General features: G+C 37.3%; 1 protein-coding gene across 1 annotated transcript; it reads right to left on the bottom strand.

Moving 5' to 3' along the window:
• Positions 1 to 8287: 8287 nt before the first annotated feature.
• On the bottom strand, positions 8288 to 8740 carry LOC111594243. The gene is made up of 2 exons (XM_023307454.2): positions 8558 to 8740; positions 8288 to 8494 (listed from the first exon to the last, which is right to left on the bottom strand). Exons 1-2 carry the CDS (start codon positions 8685 to 8687, stop codon positions 8337 to 8339), a joined length of 288 nt encoding a protein of 95 aa, XP_023163222.1. The 5' UTR covers positions 8688 to 8740; the 3' UTR covers positions 8288 to 8336.
• Between the last annotated feature and the right edge of the window lie 6556 nt (positions 8741 to 15296).

Below are 15296 nucleotides of genomic sequence, written 5' to 3'. Positions count from 1 at the left end.
AAGGCATAAAAGCATTTTGGTTTCGGTTTGATGACTATGCGACTGTGTGCATACGTGCATTGGTGTGTCTCTGTGTGTGTGTGTGTCTATGTCCATTTTGGCTTTTAGCAATTCAGGTTTTTTGACACTTTTCACACGCTCTCTGTTTGATGGCTGTGACAGAGCGTAAAACAAAACTAGAAAAAGAACCGAAACTCTGCAGTTCGTTAAGCACGAGACCAGAATGCAACTTCATGAATGTGCGCACTCAATATTTATGCAAATTTCCGCTTTGCCGCAAAAATTTCCATAATTAAATCTGAAATAAAACAAAATAAAATATGAAATGAGCGAAAAGTCTGGACCAGCCAAGACAGCAAAAGAAATGCGCCAAGAAAATATGTGAGAGCCCAGAAAAATCACAAAGGCAACCAGGAAGAAAGTCTGTCACTGACACGACGAAGCTTTAATACCCTGCCATAGATACATAGATACAAGTTACTTAAAAGTTAAGCTTAAGATAAGCGTTTGTGGAAAAAAAGTTTTTAATACAAATCCTAACTTTTTTTGAACTTTGCCACAGGCTAAAGACTTTAATAATAAAAAACTGATTTTCTGGCATTTCTTTTAATACTCTAACAACTCTTAAATGTCAGTCTTAGCAGACGTTAGAATATTTGATCATTCCTCAACTTATCTCAGCACAAGTTTTACAACTTCTGTAAATGAAGACTCTCAGCGTGAAAGAGTATATGTAGTCGCATATGTTGAAAAGTTCCAAAGGCATATCAACAACAGCTGACGCTTTACAGCGCTGATGGAGCTGCAGCAACAGCAGCAGCAGCAGCCTCAAGCATGCAGATGCCTTAAGCGGAACTTAGTCTGTTTCCTTACCAACTTCATGTACCCGCTTCTTGCTTTGTGCCGCTTGCACCCAGCTCGACTGCTTCTTGCTTTTTTGCTATTTTCGCTCTGCAGTGCATCAGTGCAATCAGTTGAAGCAGCAGCGCAAGTTCCCCTCAAACAATTAAGTGGGCGTGGCTGTGGTGTTGGCATAACTTTCAAAAACTAATTAAGGCAACTTAAGTGCAGCGTCGTCGTCGCCGTCGTGGCCGTTGCTGCCATCGTTTTGGCCTACCAGGCATTTCAATCAAGAAGCGCTGCCACAAGAGACGCCCGCCGCCGCAGCCCCTACCCAAAAAATATAGAAAGAAGCTAAAAAAAAGAACTGTAAAGCAGCTGCCAAAAAATGCGAATTCTGAGCAACTTGCTGCAAGAAAGTGTGTGTGGACAAGGCGTCTGTGTTGGTGTTGATTTAGGTTCACTTTAGCGTAAAATGAATGTTCCCACTTCAAATAAAAGTCGCAGGCTGTAAATCACGCAGCGCCAACTGCTAGACCGGCTCTATTTGTGTTTGTGACACTTTGCAGGGCAGCGGAACAACACTTGACTGTGCGCAGCCCAAAAACTCGCTTGCACTTGAGTGTCAGCTGAAGAGCACCGAGCACTGTAGCTGTAGCCAGTTGCTCAAGCTCTGGCCGTCGCCGTAGCCGTAGCCGTAGCTGTAGCTGTAGCTGGAGCAATCCCAAAAATGTCCAACGGCGACGACATTGTTGACGTTGTTGATGACGATGCTGCACCGGAAGTGGCCGCAGCCGCAAGTGTCAGCGGTCTGTGCCGTCCAGCACTTCATAATTTCTTGACAGCGCTCCTGCTGGTGGCTGCTCTAGCAACGCCTTTGGGGTTCCCTGTGCTAAATGACACTTTATAATTGTGCGCCTCAGTGCAAAAGTTTAACAATAAATTGAAAAGTTTTCACAGTTCTGCTCCTGCTGCTGCTGGTGTTGCTGCTGCTGCTGCTGCTGTTGAAGTCAAGGCGTTTCTTATTATCCTTTTGGGCTACCAATGCTACAAAGCCACTGTTAGTGCCCGCCTTCTGTGTATATGTGTCCTCGACTTTTGTTGAGTTTTAAATGTGCATTTTACAAATGTTACTTGTGGTCTTAACGCTGCCCCGAGGCTAGCAACAACTTTGCCCAAACTTTTTGTCTTAGCTTTCAGCTTTTCAGCTTTGTGTAATTGTTGTTGTTGCAGTTGGCACTGTCGCTGCGGCTGCTACCACTGCCGCTGATAGTGCAGATTATTAAAGCAACCACTTTAAATGCCTCAAAGGCAAGAGTTGAATGTGCCTAACGAGTTGGAAATGCGTAAGACAGCTCCTAAAGTTGCCTAGTTTTGGGAGCCACTTGAAAATATTTTTTAAAAATATTGTTGCATACTTTTGTGCGCAGCAAAATGTTGGCTTATTATAAATTGTAAGTTGAGTTTATTATATATTTGAAGAGTTTCATACACGTAATATATCATAGTTATCAATAGTTTCTGAAATCTGTCTTATGAATATGTAAAATGATGTAAGCAGACAAAGGTTTACCTTACTCTAGTTAGCAGTTCAAGTGGACACTGTGAAATATGAATAAACTAAAAACTGAGATATATTAAGCAATCATAAACCAAATCACAAAATGCGATTTATTCAAATCCTTTAAGAAACAAATAAAATTAAAGAAATAAGAGACCAAAGTTTAAAAATGAAAAATAAATTCTAGGAATTTATAATAAGCCACATTGAACAATGTTTGGTTCTGACACCCGTTTGGCATTTGGCAAAGTTCATTAGGTTCATAAGACAGAAATTGCAATGCCAATTACACGCATAATACGCACCATTACATAATGCAGAGGCGCCCAGTTCGGCATTTGATGTCAGCAAGTTGGCAACAAAAGTTGCCGCCCTCACACACACACACTCAAAGATACACACGTGTATGCAGCTGAAGGCAATGCCAAAAAAGTTGCAGTCGCAAGTTAAAGTTACTCACGCTAAGCCAAGCCAGCAGCTGGCACACACACACACAAACACACACAATGAAGGCAAGTGCCAAGCATCAAGCGGGGATAATGCAACGGGCCCAAACTATTGGGCGTGGGCCATTTGCAGGAAAACAATGTCCCACAAAAGTTTTCGGGCAACGCACGGACTGCGCGAAAATGCATGCAATGTGCGTTCGGTGCCCAAGTTTCACCCCTCCGGACACCTATACCGACTCCACCCGACTCGCTTCAGGACAAAGTTCTGTAATAAAAAATATAAAAAACAAACTTTTCGTCGTGACACTCGCCACGTTGCATTTGGGGGCTGCTTTTGTGGCCATGTTGTGCCTTTCTTTCACATCTTTTTTGTTTTTGTTTTTCTGTTTTATTTTAGCATATATTTATACCCTAATATCGGGTAATAGGGTATATTGTTCTTGTGGAAATGAGTTTTACACTAGGAAGGAATATTAATATATAAATTTAGATAATATTGATCAAAAGGTAGAGCTTGGAATAACAAATCGATATTCTCGTCTATCATGCAAACTTTATCTGTTATCGATATCTACTGTTATCGGTATCAACTTAACTATTTCTATAGAAATCCTCTTAATAGCCAATTGCTATGCTGTAACTACTTCAAGGCTCTACAGCCTTGATTTTAGAATTTTCATTGCTTATAAGGTCCACTCAGAGCTATGCTCAGGGTATTTCTTAGTCAGGCACTCTCGACGATGAATACTCTTACTTATTTTTTTGTTTTGTTGCAACTTAATTTTTTGCCTTGCATTTTGCGGTCTTGCAACTTCAGCGAGGTGGCAGCGTAATGCCACTTATTTTTATTGCATGCCATAAACACAGCAACAACAGCAACAATAGCAGCAACAGCAACAACAATGCATATATTAGATTGCTGTTTAAATTCTTAAATATTTGGTTTTATTTGCAGTTTTAATTTTGGGCAACTTATCTTCACCGCCTGACCACATAATTACGCCATACACTTGGCCTGAAGACCAACAGTCGGCACTTCAGTTAGCTGCATTGCTTTGTGGTTTGCCCAATGCCAATTAAAAGCCATGGAATTTTACAAATTAAGCCTCATTACGCACACACACACACACACATGTATGTATACACACTCGGACACACACACAAACACAACCGCAATCCTGTGCAGCTGGCCAGCTGTTGACACATTACCTCCAGCCGAAAATCCATTTGCTGGCTTGCGGCTGGCCTAATTGCCCATAATTTTGGCCGGCGGCTAAGCTTAGCAGCTTGAGGCCATTCACTGCTTGTGTGAGTTTTAATGTTCATAAAAAAATAAAATGCATTCATATGCGTAATCTAATAAGCAGCTAATAAGCCTCATAATAACTGGTAGAAATTTCAGTTTTTGGTTTGCATATTGTAATTGCAATAATTAATATCATGTGGCATTGCAATCAACTACAAATTTGAGATGAGTAAAGAAGCTGAAGATAACATTTTATACTATAAATGAGTCCCTATTGATCTAAAATTGTATAACCCATCGATTTCTTATTTCTATCTTCACCTAACCATGCAGCTTAAAAATTTACCTGTAAGACTCAGTTATACTTTAAGCCATATTTTCAGTATTTAATGTTGACAATTCTTACTTAGGCGAAGGTGAGAAAGATGTGTGTTTTGAGAACTTTACACTGCTAGTCTCTATAATTATTATGGTCTATAAGCATTACCAAGTCTCTTTTATGAGTTGGGAATTTTATAATATAATTCTAAAACACTTTGCCAATATCAAAAGTCTTGTCATAAGATGAATCAAACTTATTCCATTACGCAGCAGACAGAAATATATATTTATTTTAAATGTATATATATTTATTTTAAATGTATATATATTTAAAAAATATTATATATGTAACTTCTGAAACACGCCGCGCACAAAGCCAGCTGCCAATTGGTGTGAACTGTTTATGGCTGCTCAATGTTGTGTTTGCCCCTCAAGCCAGGCACTGGGGCGAGGTCGAGCAGTAGCTTTTTGCAGTCTCTTCGACTGTGCCGTACTTTGGCTCTAATCGCTTCTAATAACGCACAAAATTGAAAAACTTATGCGATATCATTGGGGACTTAGGCAACACGACAAGTGCAGCTGCTGGGGGACTGAACCACACTAAACTGAACTCGACAACTTGAACAACTGTGACAACTTAAAGCAATGGAACCAGCAAAACAAAAAAAAATAAATAAGTACAAAAAAAAGAAGAAAAGCTAGAAAAATGTGGATGGGGGCTAACTGTCATGATATGCCGTAAACATGGCCAGCTGTAGCTGGACCCCAAGAGCTGAGACTGTGTCTGAGACTGGACCAGGATTCAAGTCACATGGACACATATTGAACTTGGGCGGTACGACAGACCGCCGGTCCGTCCGTCCGCTGCTCTGTCGCTGTATTTGTGTTTGTTTTTGCTTTTGCACTGTGTCACTTTGGAAATTGTACAGATTGTACAACAGTTAGAGAGACAGAGAGAGGGACTGAGACAGAGTGGTAGCGAGCGAGCGTACATCGTCTGTTTGTTTTAATTTCTCTTATCGGCAGGCAGCTGCCTCTACAGCAGATGCCCATCTGCTAACAGTCACCCAGCAATTCCACACTTCGGCATCGGCTTCGGCTGCTGCCTCCCTATTCCCTACTCCCTACTCCCTACTCCCGACTCCCCAGAGCCATACAATTTTAATTGCACAATGGCAGTTCTTTTGTTTTGCAGCTACAATTTTAAAATGAATTCATGGCTTGTGCTCCGGAGCTGGCCTTTGTTTGACGGTTCGAAGTCCGTAAGGAGTTGACTGCAAATAGAACTTGGATGAGCCCAAGGACCAACGAGCTGGCTTCTAGCGGCGAGCTATTTAATTGAAACTTGCTTTGTGACTCCATTGGGCCAGCCAATAAAATGTTTAACTTTGATTTAGTTAAGGGATTTCGAATGAAATTAGCTTAACACATAATTGCGAAGCAGCAAAGCATTTAAACGATCTTAACAAAACTTCATATTTAACCATAATAAGCATTATTTAAAGAAAATAATGCCGTGAATTCGTAGCCAACTATTTTATGTATTTATTACCTTATTAATATTCTGTTTAGGTAAGGCAAAGTTTTTCAAAAAACAAAGTAAATTATATATATTGCTCTGAAGTTAATCCGCTTTAAAGAGGCTTAGGGGCGTACATTATGCTTAGATGTGGGAGACATGAGAGCCGGGCTAACAGTTCTCTGTCAAGAACTTCATCAGTTTGTTAATGGAACACTCGCATTTGGGCTCTTCTTCTTCGTCTTCACGTGGCACTATCTAGTTGAGAGCTGTTGTTGCCTTTGTGATGGTCGTAAATTCGCACACATTCTGTTAGCCTCTTAATGAGCAGCTCTTAACATTTTGTTCTAATCCCAGGACAAATCTGCCCGAACTGCGTTTGCGTGTCGTAAACATGTTTTCTATCTCAGATGTTGCCGTTGCTGGTGGCCACAAAAATCCCACAAAAAGAAAAACGGACCACAAAAATTAAACATCCCGGCCGACGACTTGGCCGCAAAATGTCCAATAAACACATTTATCTGACCCCAAAACATAAAAACCTGCGCCGTCGATAACATTTTATAACTGAGCCAAGTGCCATAACTCGCCGAAATGGCCAAGAGCCGGCCCACACAAAAGCCGAAGTCTTAGCCAAATTTTGCCCACTTCTACTAATGAATTAAAGCCGCAGTTAATAAAACTTAAGCAGGCAGCCGCACCGACAGCCACACATTGTATTAAAGATAAGAAATATTTGCATATAACAAAAAACTAAGCCACAAAACAACCAGCCATAAAAATAGACATGAAATAACTTTATATTTGCTCATAAATTCACATATTTATATATATTTTTGGGCGCATAAATCAAATTTACAAAAAACAGAACGAAATAAGATGAAAATCAAAGGGCGCATAATTTAGCATGGGACAGCAGGACTTCTACATCAAGGCAGTAAAAGTTAGAGCAATTATTATGGGTTGAAGTTTTAATGCCCTTGCAGACAATCAAATTTTATGATAAGCTGTTAAATGTATACTAAAGTGTGATCTTAGCTAATAGTCAAAGGTTTTTCAGCTAAAAAATAGTTGAATTTATGCAAACTATAAAGAATAGTCTATTAAATAGCCAAAATCAAAATCTTTAGAGAGTTGCTTGCCTAGCGAAGAACCAGCCCAACCAAGTGTGAAAGAGTTTAATCAAAACAAAAAACTCATTTCGGAACAGCTTCTCATTCCAATCGAGTACCCAGACATTTATAATATATAAAAAGGCTCACTAATGATGCGAAATTATATTAGACACAGTTTCGTAAAAAGTTATAATGCCCACTGCGAAGTGTATAAAAACCAAACGGAAAATAACAAAAGCCAGAAACAAAAACAGAAACAGAAACCGAAACAGAAACAAAAAAGCAAAAAGTGTTAATGAACAAAATAATGAGTTCCAGTGCCCAGTTTTGTGCCACAAAACATTTTATGACACTAACAGCTAAACGCCACGGGGATAACTTCAGCGGCAGCACTAGAGAGCCCAACAGAGTGAGACAGAGAAAGCGAGAGAGAGAGAGACCGAGAATCGGGCAATAGCAATAAATAATCAGCAAAAGTTTTCGTTGAATCGAATTATCACCCCCTGAGGTGCAGTTCCGTAATGAATTTGTTTTGGGGTTTTCTTCGGTACGGCATTTGGTTTCATTACGTTTTGCTTTGGCTCCATTGCGGCTGCGTGACCCAACGCAGACAGACAGCCAGCCAGCCACATGTCTCACCCCTTTCGCCCAGCAACTAACCCCAGCTCTCTGCCCATGTCCCTGTAGTGTGGCCAAGTCGGTTTTTTGATTCAGTTTGCTCAGTTGGTTTGTTTATTTGTTGATTTGTTCAGTTCTGTGTTCTGTGAGTTTGTTTGTTGTTTGGTTTTATGTTTTTTATGGTCACGTTTTTTGGCCCTTCACATATACATATACATATGCATATGTATTTGTTTACTGTATGTAAATCTGCGGGCGCATATTCATTTGATTTGATGTGTTCTCTGCTGCTCCACAATTATTTGCTGTCTGTGTGTGGCTGTAGGATTTGCGGCTTGTTTTGCCATTGTCAGTGCAATGGCCTAGATTGGCAGCTGTGGCAACAGTCGCTGCCAAGTTGACTAAATATTAAATTCAATTTATAACCTACTCGGTTAACGAGGTAGTCTAAGCAAAAGAAAACAATTTAAAAAGTAAGAATTTTGATCATAATGATCACGATTGATAATAGTATTGATGACGATAATGATAATAATGATATTGATCAGGGTAATGTTAATAATCATAGTAAGTGTAGCATTAAAAATACAATTTAGCACGATTTATTTGTATCAAAATATAAAGCTTAACTAAATTGCACGGCGTAAATATTTCATGAACACAAAATTTAAGTTTTGTTTTCAGGTTGCTGCAAGAGGTAAAAGTGGAACGTGCCGTGATTGTTGGCAAAGCAAGCAATGTATGGCGTTGAGAGCAAGAAGCACAGCTCAATGCGTGGATCGCCCATATTGGGAAATTTCTCATCTGTTAGTTCCCTGTAGCCAGCTGAAGAGAGTGTTACCTTAAGACATTTTTCTTTCCAATTAGACAATGGGCGGCGCAACTTACCACGTATTTGAGCGAGTGTCATGGTGTGCTCGGGCGAGGTGCAATTGCCACTCATTAGCACACGCCTCACATTTACCAGAATATTGGGATAGTAGCATCTGACTTTATAGAAATGATTGTCGAGTGCCATTTCACAAATATTTGTATATATATGTTTGATCAAATTTGTTAGACATAAAATGAAAATCCGTCTACACAGCCAGCTCCCTCGCAATGCACTGATAAAAACATCACAGCACTCTCTGTAAACCGGTTTTCCATAGAATGCAGCTGTTATTTGTGTCCAACACCACCTTAACTCCCCCTCCGCATGCCACATTTACTCTCTCTTTATCTTTCCATCTCTTTCTCTCTCTCTCTCTCTTATTTACTATCACTTTGGTGGTGGTTTTCTGTCAAATTGAGATCGTTGACCGTTCTTTCATAAATGGTGGTGGATTCAACGCGTGTCTAGGCTAACTTAAGCAAAGACACAAACCTCACAGTGTTATACAGTAAAAAACAAATACTGAAAATCGTTGAACACTAAACGCAAAAAACACCACGACAAATTCTTTGTCTTCATATATTTTTGATAGCAAGCTGGTCCAAGCACACACCTGACCAAGCTACGATATAAAAAACTTTTACCAACATTATTATTCAGCGTTAAAACAACAAAAAACAGACATGAAAAACAGAGGCAAACCAGATGGACAGAGAGAAAGAGATAGGGAGAGAGAAACCGACAGTTTGGGGGAAAACATGGAAAATGACTTGAGACGAAAAAAGTTGTGCTTATTTTCACACTTGCGGCAAACGAAGAAGGAAAATAATTACAAACTTTGGGGGGACGTAGAAAAAATAAAACAAGAATTAAACATGAACTAAAATATAATAGTATCAAAATACCCTTTAAGCAACAGATGAGAATTGTATATTAAAAAATAAAAATATTTTCTAAAATAAAGTTAAAATTACCTTAAATAATTTTCTTAACTTCGCCTTTAAAAGTTATACATGAAAATTGTTGCCCATTTGCGTAAGAGCATTCGAGTGCGAGTAGCCAAAGGATGTGGCAAACGAGTCGACAAAGTCATTTTAATTTAAATTGTGCAACATTTCAACACTTTGGTAAATACATTTTCACAGCCTGCCTTCAGGCGCTTTCACTGCGTTAGTTGCGTTGTCCTCCACAATGGAAATGTTGCACCGCAATTCAACACAGCACAAGGTGTATGTGTGTGTGTGTGTTTGTAGAACATGCAACGACAACTCGTGCTTCGTGCAACGTTCTTAATTTGCATGTTGCCTCCTTTTGTGGGAAAACATTTTGGCAATTCGCATATTCTGTGGCTTTTATTTGCCGCACTTAATATTATTTCTCAATTTAACAGAATTATGTGCTTAGTTTATGGTCTAATCACAGCAAACGCACATCAAATTTCAATTGCCAAAATGCATAAATGCCGCAACGCTAAGATAAACGAGAGTTTATAGCTAATTGTGCGCAATAAGTGTGGTGCTTGAGGAGCTAAAAAGAAATCAAGCGGCCTTTAATAATAGTAATGAATTGCAGCAAATCAATTGCAGGCGACTGTGGAATGCTCTTTGATGGATCAGTTAACAACTATAAAAAGGCCAACAGGTGAAAGTGAGAATACCAAAAAATACATTCTTTACCATAGGTAATAATACTGAATTTTTGAAACAGCTGAAAACTTATTCTGTTTGAAAAATTTTTACTTAATTCGAAAATTTTAGTAATTCTTTGTTTTCTTTACATTCAATGAAATGGCTTCATTGTTTCGAAAATTCCACCTACCATTCAGCTGATACTTAATATCGTAGCTTTCTAAATCTAATTCTGAAGCAGCTACCATTCAGCTGGTTCATCCGCATCATAATTTGAAGCTCATTAAAACGCATTCCCAGCTAACTGAATGGCAGAAAAATATACATATAAAAGAAAACTGAAACAAGCGAACGCAGTCAGCAAAAACTAAGCCACACACATGTGTGCATGTGTGAGTTGTAGATGATGCCTGATGCCCACTCACATACACAACACACCCACTCCTACCCACCCACCCACACACACACACTTAGTTATCTGCGCATTGTGCATTTTGTGAATAAAAATTTGCAGCGAACATAAAATTCGCAACGGAAGTTATTTCACGCTTGGAGCGAACTGTTGCCGCTGCTGCTGTTGCTGCTGCTGCTGCTTGGGTTGGCGCCACGTCAAAACTAGCTAACGAAGTAACAAACGCCCAAGTGTGGGTGAGTATGAGGCAGAAGAATTGGAGAGTCAGAGGAATTAAGCAGCGTAACTAGCTGTCAGTATATGAGGCGCTGCACGTGTGTATCTCTGTGTGTGTGCGTGCCTCTGTATATATGTATATGATTACAACGTAATTGGTTTCAAGTTGCGGCCACGGATACATGCACAAAAAAGTTGTTGCAACAAGTTTAATTAACATAAAATATGCAAAAAAAAAAACAAATGCAACAAAAACTTGCATTTAAAATCAAATTACAGAGTGCAGGCGTTCCATCTGTGTGTATCTTCTTCTATCTATCTGTGTGTGTGCACGAGTGCATATATTGCAATACAATGCCCCTTTTTGTGGCATACTTTTTGGGGGGCGCATGGCATTGGCAGCGCATAAGCTCATGGACTATTTGTAATCCATATTTTTTCGGCTTTGCCAATGCTACTTCTTTTATTTATTTCCATAATTACAGCAACAAGCAACTATTCACAATTATTGTTGTTGCTGTTGCTGCTGCTGCTGCGGCTGCTGCTGCTCCGTCCAGACGCATTTATTAATTCCAATCCATTTGCACACTTGATTTACGCCGCACATAAATACAGTAATAAATGAAGCTCTCGTAGGCACTTCGAGGCCATAACTGCCTCTTGGTCATACACATTCAAACACACACACACACACACACACACACACACACACACACACACTTATATCACACATGTTAATTTAAGCAATTTGGCATTTTGCATTAATAATTGCAATGCTCTGCAAATGGAACACAGCAATTGGCACGATTTCTTGGATTATTACCAAGCACATATCGAAATTCAATTTCAGCCCTGGTCAAGACTACAATGACTTGGCTCAAGGTAGAGTTTGGATTAGGAAAGCATTATGAGTTCCTTAAATTTTGTAATGCTCAAAATAATATTAATATCGATAAGTATTAATATTATAAGTCTAAGTAATTCTTAATATAGTTTTGAACTAAATCTATCCTTCTTAGAGTCATCTGCATTAGTTAAATTTAACATCCAGTCAAATATGTGCTCGCATCGATAGTTCTCACCTCATGTCTTCATGCTTATAATATAACACTTTAGAACACTTTACACCTTCACTAATTTGTATCATCAGGATGTCAGCTTGACTGCCGTAAGCAAAGCATCGACAGAGCAGTAAAGATATGTGAATTACAATGATTATATCATATAATATTTAGCATGCTTCAAGTTCAGCTTATCAAACGGAGTTTATCAATTGACCAAATTGTTGCCAAGTGCAGAACTGAATTTCGGCTAACCTTGCACAATTTGTTCAACTGTCAACCTGTCTAATTGAGTGTACACCCAGCACGTAAACAGACACACACCCTCGGAGCTCAACACCTGAATGCATCGAACTTTTGCTTGACAAGTCTCACTACCGCTCCCGTTCTCACTATATATATATATGTGTGTATAGCTACGTTCCATATCTAAACCAATCGAGTGTGTGTGTCGTGCGCAATCAATTTCAACTAAATACCGTCTTCATGCATAATTGCTTTCCCATGTGTGTATAGTGTGTGTATGTATACAAATATATATACACATATGTGTGTGTCTATATTCGCTGTGTGTACTTATAGAGCGTGCTTAATATGGCAATTAAAAGATGATTCCAATTAAGAGTTTACTGCGTGCATCGCACAATACACGTATCTGCCACGCCCTATTGTGTACAAATTGCATTAGCATTAGAACGCAGAGCTCTATTAATTGCCATAATAAACAGGACATGCCGAGAAATTAGTTAAATCAAGTACACATTGTAATACAATTTAAACCTCAAACTCAGTGCAACTCGCCCGCAATCAGAAAATTACTTTTGACTATCGGTCACAATAAGTTTTATTTAAAAATCGAACTTGTTTTACCTGTCAGATATCTGTGTACTGTGAGGTATAGAAACTACGTAAAAATAAATCAAAGATGCTGATTGGGTCGAGATTTACCATTTTTATCTTCTGTCCTTCATTATGATAGATATATGAACATATATATCGAATATAGCGTTGTAGCTATACCCTCTGATATTTACATTCAAGTTTTAATTGAAACCCTTTATCGACGGTGCGGGATAGACCCCTAAGACATCGGCCTGCATGTCTCATCGCCTCCTCCTTGCACACGCATAAGTGCACATCATACCCTTCCAGTTTGCTACGCTCGCAGGGTATGTGAATAATATAATTCTGCAAACCTAATCTATAATTAAATCGTGTAAACTGTCGTTTGTGTTTATACGAGCGCATTAATATTAATTGCGCTATTAAATAGCTTAATTAATTTTCCACTTAAATTACTGCGCACTTTGTAGTAATAAAACAAAAAAAAAAATAAAACAAAAAAAACCAAAATTAAAATAAATGTGAAAAAATAAAAATAAATTGTAATCTGGGACGAGTGCAAAAGAGTGGGGTATAGTACTTTAACAAATAAACAATTTACATAAATTACACAAACTTAAAATGCTGTACACATAATTAGAAATATGATACTCGACTGCATTGTGCACAATTTTCCATTGATTTATGCAAATTGCCAAACCGCAAAACAAAATGCAAATTTGTCAAACAATCGGCTAAACATTTAAAGAGTATGAGTGATGTAGTGGTCATTGCACGACTAGAGATATACCCTGTTAACAGCTTATTTAAAAATATATTTTATACAAGTGTTGATATGTATGTATGATATATGATATATATATATATCATATATATATGATATATGATATGTGATATATGATATATGGTATATGATATATGATATATGATATATGATATATGATATATGATATATGATATATGATATATGATATATGATATATGATATATGATATATGATATATGATATATGATATATGATATATGATATATGATATATGATATATGATATATGATATATGATATATGATATATGATATATGATATATGATATATGATATATGATATATGATATATGATATATGATATATGATATATGATATATGATATATGATATGATATATGATATATGATATATGATATATGATATATGATATATGATATATGATATATGATATATGATATATGATATATGATATATGATATATGATATATGATATATGATATATGATATATGATATATGATATATGATATATGATATATTATATATGATATGTGATATATGGTATATTATAAATGATATATGATAGATGATACAAATATTCCTTTTTACATATATTCACTGCTGAGAGGGTATATGAAGTATTGAACTAATAGATTAAAACTCTATCCCACTCTATAAATGGCAATTTTGTGCTCTTACATTGTTTTTGCATGTTATGTTTATGTCAAGTTCTTACAGTTGTTGAATGTTGCACAAAGCCACAGCAATGACCTGGCCCTAATCCCATTCTGATTCCTTGTCCAGTTTAATTTTCGTTTTGGGCGTGCCCAAATGCAACCAAGTGCAAAACCAAATCAACCAAAAATGCATAAAAAATATGAAATTAATTTTATTTCATGTTCTACACATTTGATTTTGTTGTTATGCACATATGAACATACATAGATATTTATATTTATTCTTATTTTTGATCTAATTCATTTTAAATTACGTTGTTGTCTGTTATAAATAATTATGAAATCTATATGTTAACAATTTTTTTATGTTTTGTGGTAAATACCCAAAATTAATACTTTATTAATTAAACATAAAAAGATACCTTATAATAAATATATATAATATAATAAATATATATGATAAATAATTAAATATATCGACGGTTTTAAGAGTTGCTAAAGTTTATATTATAATAAAATTTTTAAATTTAATTTGAACATCAATAAAATTTCTTTAGTCTGTTAGACAAATGTATGACATTAATGTTTAAATATAATTTTGAACACGTAACCACCACAGCTGGAACGTACAAGATATGAATATTTATTTACTATAGTATTTGATAGAACACAGGACAGATGTCCAAGTACCTATCAGCAACAAGTAGATGCCTTTGTTTCGCTTTTCCCTCAAAATTCGCGCTTAAAAGTCACTGCAGAAAACCCACTTAAAAATTATGTGCTTCAATTTTAAGTAAATTTAGTGGAGCAAAAATTTGTAATTTATTCATTGCACATATTTTAAGTGAAAAATATTTTGCCTCTCCGTCAATTAGAGTCAAGAGGATTGAAGGCAAGGCCAGACACATATAGATTTTAATGAGAAATGAGAACACTTTAAATTAATAACACAAAGCGCACATTTAATGCAAATTGCAGTCCAGAGACTGGATACAAAATGGGGCTGGGGCCTGGGTTTCAGGGTCTGGGTCTGGGTCTGCGACTCGGGTTGTTATGGAACGAGATTCTAATGTGCTGTCAACTCATTGGCCGGCGACATCCCTGCCCGCCACTTTGAGGCGTGTGTGCAGTAATTATGAGGGCATTATGTTG

The sequence above is a fragment of the Drosophila hydei genome, unplaced genomic scaffold (assembly GCF_003285905.1).
Source record: "Drosophila hydei strain 15085-1641.00,03,60 unplaced genomic scaffold, DhydRS2 tig00008114-arrow-pilon, whole genome shotgun sequence".
Classification (NCBI taxonomy): domain Eukaryota; kingdom Metazoa; phylum Arthropoda; class Insecta; order Diptera; family Drosophilidae; genus Drosophila; species Drosophila hydei.
This window is presented reverse-complemented; position numbering and strand designations above follow the sequence as displayed.

Bases quoted from the DNA above. Each gene is read 5' to 3' on its own strand.
- LOC111594243 (XM_023307454.2), bottom strand. From the start codon at position 8,687: ATGGCACTCGACAATCATTTCTATAAAGTCAGATGCTACTATCCCAAT. The intron at 8,495-8,557 runs GTAAGTTGCGCC...CACTCTCTTCAG, and splicing joins GACACTCGCTCAAATACGTG to CTGGCTACAGGGAACTAACA.